The 5,892-nt window shown below is 34.0% G+C and overlaps 1 protein-coding gene across 1 annotated transcript; it reads left to right on the top strand.

Annotated features, from left to right (window-relative positions):
• The first annotated feature begins 1,742 nt into the window (after nt 1-1,742).
• On the top strand, nt 1,743-4,973 carry zgc:195173 (uncharacterized protein LOC792613 homolog). Its single transcript, XM_056249278.1, has 4 exons — nt 1,743-2,112; nt 2,537-2,641; nt 3,757-3,858; nt 4,680-4,973. Exons 1-4 carry the CDS (start codon nt 1,918-1,920, stop codon nt 4,764-4,766), a joined length of 489 nt encoding a protein of 162 aa, XP_056105253.1. The 5' UTR covers nt 1,743-1,917; the 3' UTR covers nt 4,767-4,973.
• Nucleotides 4,974-5,892: the final 919 nt, after the last annotated feature.

Here is a 5,892-nt window from a genome sequence, read left to right as displayed (position 1 = left end):
CTTGTATTGCATATTCAACAGTAAGATTGTAATTTTGCTTTTATTCTAAATATAAGTACGCCAGAGCAGATAATGAAATGATCTTTGCTGTGTTTTGCATGATCTACGTTCATCGTGAACTAACACTATTTAATTGTTTTGAACCCAAGGACATGGAGAAAGAGAGAATGGATCACTGTAATAAGATGGGTTACAGTAGCGGATCCCCCACCCTGCTGGCAGTCAAAACTTCATGAACCGCTGGAGACACTCGGATGTTCAGGGTTTGGAGAACACAGTGTCAATGATCTTAACTGTTTTTCGACTGGTCCTTAGTGCCAAATCAGCTCTTTCTTCATGCATATTTGCTTCACAAGAACTGAAGTGAGAGTAAATGTAACATTCTACCACTTTAATTATCACAAGCAACCATCAATGTGACCCTAACTTTTCTTAACTTTAGGTTTTCACGGTTATACACGAACACATTTTAAACTACATACCTATAAATGGATACATCTTGCATTATAACACATGATCATATAGTCTTTAAAGATGCAAACATAGGTAAAGTTACAAGTAAAGAACATACACATTACTATAAAGTGAATAAGGCATTACAAATGCATTTCGATATATTCCTTTATATGCATTATACATACCAGCTTTTTTACATTATTCAATATTTTAATAGGGTCATATTAAAAAAGGTAACACTAACAAAACCTTATTGTGAAACGAACTACATTAGTTAAAGGTACACTATATACTGGTACGCCGAATAGAGGAGAGTCTGCTGGCAAAAAGAAAACGTGACAGAGTTCATAATGAAACCAGAATCAACATTGGCTCGGCTTTTTGGAGATGGTGAGAACTGATGGATTTGAAATATTGTGAAAGTGACGCGAAGATTGCGTTTTTAATACTCAACTGGTGAGTTAAGTATTTTATTGAACCGATAAATTGCCACATGTAGCTCTCATGCAAAGCCAAAGCACAACCAAAACAATGTTCTTCTACAAAATGCATGACGTTTTGTTTTTCAACAGCTAGAGGGCCAAAAGTTACATAGTGTACCTTTAACATGAACTAATGATAAACAATACTTTAACTTTAATTTCTACTTACTAATATATTACGAGTTGTATCTGTTAACATGCACTGTGAGTTAACATGAACAAACAATGAACATGAAATTATATTTTTATTTACTAACATCAACAAAGGTTAATGAATGTTATACGTTTATATTGCTCATAGTTAACTAATGCATTATTGACACCTTGTAATGCATTACCATTGAAAATGACTATTTTCTAAAATAATAAAAAAATATACACCTACAAATGACCTGAAGCTAAAGAATGTTCACTGGATTTCTTTTGTCTTTTAACTGCATAGATGAATTGACACAAATAAATATAATGAACAAACATATCAAGTGAAATCTCTTCTGTGAAGACCATTGTTTCCCCTTTTGTTCATCATTAAACTGGATCATATCCGGCTCTGTTTACAGTTCACTGACTTGTATTTAGATTAGAATTGGCCTGAAACTCACAATGATAGCAGTTTGTTTAAAACAAAAAGAAAAAAAGGTGACCTACATATAGTATTCTCCAAAACTCTCCAAAATCCTAGTTTTTAGTGTCTGTTCTCCACTGGATGGCAGTCCGCTCGCTCAGACTGCATGATTTCACATTCATTCCCTCTGTATGTGAAAGCAAAAACACACACAAAGGACAGAAAGGAAGAGGACTCACCCCACAAAAACATCCCATCATTGCACAATCTCTCCCTCTCACCTCACACTACCCTCGTGCACTGGGATTAGACAACACATCTCTCAGTGTTTACATTCTTCTGAATTTCTGCGGTACATAACTCTGTATAACCTAAAGATAAGCCCATCTGAGGGGTTTTCAGGATTGTGTAAAGATGGCTGTGTTTCTGCTCCTCGTCCTGGTCAGCGCTGGAGTGTTTCTGGACACGTCGGAGGCGCAGGAGGATCTCAACAAACTTCCAGATAATTACAGGAAAGGCGTTGAACTGGCTGTGGAACAAATCAACTCACACCAGACAATCAGGAACGTTTTTCTTTTCTTCAAGAGTTTGGACAAATCTGACATTGATGTAAGTATCTTCACTTGAAAAGAAAATACAAATGACTATTAAGTGAATTATAAGGTATTACACATGCATTTCAATCAATATACCTTTAAATGCCTCATACATCAGCTTCAAGCTTTAATAGTGTCATTAAAAGGTAACACTTTACAATGTGAAGCTTTCAATAACTTACCTTCTTTGCAGATCTTTAAATAATTTATTTTTACATTACTTATAAAAGTTGTTTAGCTATTCAAATGGCTATTTTTTTTTACATTATTAAGGTAATTGCATTACTTGGAGATGTTGAAGTCTGAGTCACAGAAACATTTCAACAGCAAGGGATTAACAGCACTGTGATTTTTATTTATTTATTTATTTTTTAAACAAATGCTGAGTTTTAATGTACACTGAAGTTATGATATTCAATAACCCTATTTTATTCTAGGGTGGGTTTGGAGTGAGTTATATCTACCATCACTTCTACCTCAAAGCCACCAAATGCCCTAAAGGAACTGCAAAACCGACTAAATGTGCTTTCAGAAATGACAGAGTAAGTTTTTTCATAACTTGAAATGCACTTCACATGATTATATTGGTTTATATTGTTCCTTTAAAAATTCACGATGTCAAGCTAAACCCCAGCTAACAAATTTATGTTCTAAAAACATTGCGTGAACAGTGATTTACAATGTTTCTAAAACTTTAAAATGTCCAGGTTATTTATGATAATCCTTCTGATAACAGCAAATATCAATAACATCATAAGGACATTCTGAGAACATTCATCCAGTACAAATAACATAAGGATGTTCCAAAATTGATTGTTCTAAGAATATTTTCTCTCAACATCATCTATAAATGTTATTTAACCTTACCGGTACTGTACATAATACATAGGTACATAATAATATAACTTTTGGCACTAGCGGAGCGGTTAAAAACAACAACAAAAAAAGTCATGCATTTTGCGGAAGAACATTGTTTGGTTGTGCTTCGCCTCTGCGTGACTGTGCGGATGAATAGCCAAAAGCCAAGCAGTGTTGATTCTTGATTTATTACGAGCTCTGTCGCGGTTTCTTTTTGCCAGAAGGCTCTCCTCTGTTCGGCGTTTGTTTAAAACATTGTTGTTGTTCTCCGGAGGTTGCAGATTTATCGTGCTCTATGTCAATCTTTCTCGCTCATTGTGACAACAAACCTCTGTCACTCACGCGTCACAGGAGCCGGAGCACCTTTTCTCTATTTACGGATATGACGAGACACGCACCGGCGAGTGACATTATGCACGCGATTTCCCACGAAAACCATCCCGACAGGTCTAAAATGAACACTATTGTAATAGGCTTACCAGACAATCATCAGGGTGAGACAAAAAAAAAGAAAAAACGTTTTGGAAAAAGCATTGATGTATTGACTCATTATTTACATTGTGATATTAAACAAAATAAAGTTAGCATCCCTTAAAGAATGTTTTATCTTGTACATAACCTATTACAAAACGTTAGTGAAAGTTGTGGGAATGTTCCCTGTTAGCTGGGAATACACATGTGAAATTATTTCTACTCAAGTTGTTTCTAATTTTAACCCATCTCAACAGTCTTAAATTAAGCTTTTAATGTGTTAGCATGAATATGATTGATCATAATGTTTCTCATTTGTCTGCTGTAGCCTCTGATTGACTGTGGGATCTGCTATAAGACCTTCGGTGGAGAGATCCAGAGTGAACCGAAGCCTTACGTGCACTGTGTTCACAAACCGCAGCTCACACAGGTCATTCATCCCACAAACATGTCACCACCTACTGCCATTTATTCCTAAATCAACACTGTAAACAGGCTGTGAACTGTTGGGCTTGATGCCAATCATGTTGTGGTGTTTCACAGTGAACTTTTGAACAAGAGCTTTTCTATCTCAAACAAAATTCATTGATATACAAGAAATAAGACAAGCTGTTTTGATTTTTCTTGATTTTTTTATGATTTCAGGAAAGTTTTGTTATATTACAATGAAAGCAAAGAATAGAAACTGAAATCAGGCACATTTGATGAAACAGAAAGATCCCATTTTCAAATAAACTGCATTATGCAACGCAGGGTTATTTAGTTAACCAAAACCATTAAAAAAGTTATATATAAAAAACCCTTAAAGTTATTTAATTTCTGCTAGTTGCTAAAGCAACATTTCTCATTTTCATTTAGTAATTACATACAGCACCTTTAAGTGAAAGAAAAAAACTAATCCAAAATATATATTTAAAAAAATCTCAATGTAATAAATAAATGTTGGTATCTCTGATACTAAAATAACCTTGTAATGCAATTTTCAGGAAATCAGCTCCCTCATCCCACACCTTTTTTCACTGAAAATAAAATCAGATTCACTATCTATCATTTAAAAAAAAAAAAAAAAAAAAAATTACTGTTTATTGTGCCCTGATTTCACTCTGTTTTCTGTGCTTTCATACAGTATTAAAAATAAAACTACTGAAATGATTAAAACTAAATTGTGTGATGATGTGTGTATTATATTCTTTTTTAATTACTATTCAAACTCTTGAAATCATTGAAAATGAATTGTTATTCTCATTTCAGGAATTGTTGAATACGAGAGTTGAACACTGCACAAAAGAGAGCTACTCTAATGGATCTCCATCTCTCCTGGCAGCGAGGAAGCCTTAGAGGAGGAAACATATCACACATCTTTAATATCACTTTTTGTTATTAATTTTACAAATTCAGTAATCGCCATCAGTCACACTACAGAGCAACTTTGCACTTTTTATTATAATGAGAAATAGACAACATTCTTCACTTCTCTGTGTCAGTGGAAATGATGAATGATGCTGTTTGTTTCATTTAATCATAAAAAAACATAAAATTATTAAATAGTATACATTTTGAATATGATTTTATTACAGGATTACTTAAGACTGTGTTTGGTATTCATTTAATATTCATAGTGACCACAAGCTAATTTGGTTTGGTAGTTGGGTAAAAATTGTGTTTTTTATGCTCTATTTCAAATAAATAAATATTTTTGAGTCGTAAATTGTTAATCATTGTTTTTTTTTTGTAGGAGGCAACATATTTCAAAGTAAAATGTTTTGGATTTTTCTGAAAATGGATCTTCCACTCTTGTGGCATTAATGTTGTCTGTTGAGGACTAAACATACTAGCCTATCACACTTTAATATCACTTTCTGTTAATAATGTTTATGTGTTCAGTAATAGATATCGGGCATAACTTTGCTCTTATTTGTAATGAGAAATAGACAACATTCTTCACTTCTCTGTGCATCTAAAATTAGTGCGGTGGATATTGTACACTTGTCGTCAATCATATGAATGATGCCATTTGTTTAGTACTTTTATTCATTAAACACCATCAGAATTCTTAAAGTGCTCCTAATATTTTTTTTTTTTTTGGAGATCTGCTTCAATAGGTTTACATCCATCCTAGGTCAAAATATTATTTCATTTTCTCATAATATATATTGCACCATCACCTTTTTTTCTCACAGTGTCTGATATGGTTCAGTTGCTCTAAACCCCTCCTTTCAGAGAGTCTACTCTGCTCTGATTGGTCAGATGGCCCACTCTGTTGTGATTGGTCAACTGCTTACAGTGTGTGTTGGAAACGAAACGACCATTAGCATATCTGAATTTCAGCTCTGGATCTTCCTCAGCACTTGATACACAGTGATACGGACAGTAAAGATGACGTCTGTTTTACCCTATCTATTCAAGCCTGAGTCCTTATCCTTTGGAAGTGCAGCAAAGTGGATTTGCTTTCGCAACGCAGAAA

Source organism: Rhinichthys klamathensis, unplaced genomic scaffold (assembly GCF_029890125.1).
Source record: "Rhinichthys klamathensis goyatoka isolate OS25496 unplaced genomic scaffold, OSU_Roscu_1.1 h1tg000059l_1, whole genome shotgun sequence".
Lineage (NCBI taxonomy): Eukaryota > Metazoa > Chordata > Actinopteri > Cypriniformes > Leuciscidae > Rhinichthys > Rhinichthys klamathensis.
This window is presented reverse-complemented; position numbering and strand designations above follow the sequence as displayed.

Excerpts from the sequence above, each read along its gene's own strand:
- zgc:195173 (XM_056249278.1), top strand. The coding sequence starts at position 1,918 with ATGGCTGTGTTTCTGCTCCTCGTCCTGGTCAGCGCTGGAGTGTTTCTG. Across the intron at positions 2,113-2,536 it reads TGGACAAATCTGACATTGAT|GGTGGGTTTGGAGTGAGTTA; the intron begins GTAAGTATCTTC and ends ATTTTATTCTAG. Across the intron at positions 3,859-4,679 it reads ACAAACCGCAGCTCACACAG|GAATTGTTGAATACGAGAGT; the intron begins GTCATTCATCCC and ends TTCTCATTTCAG.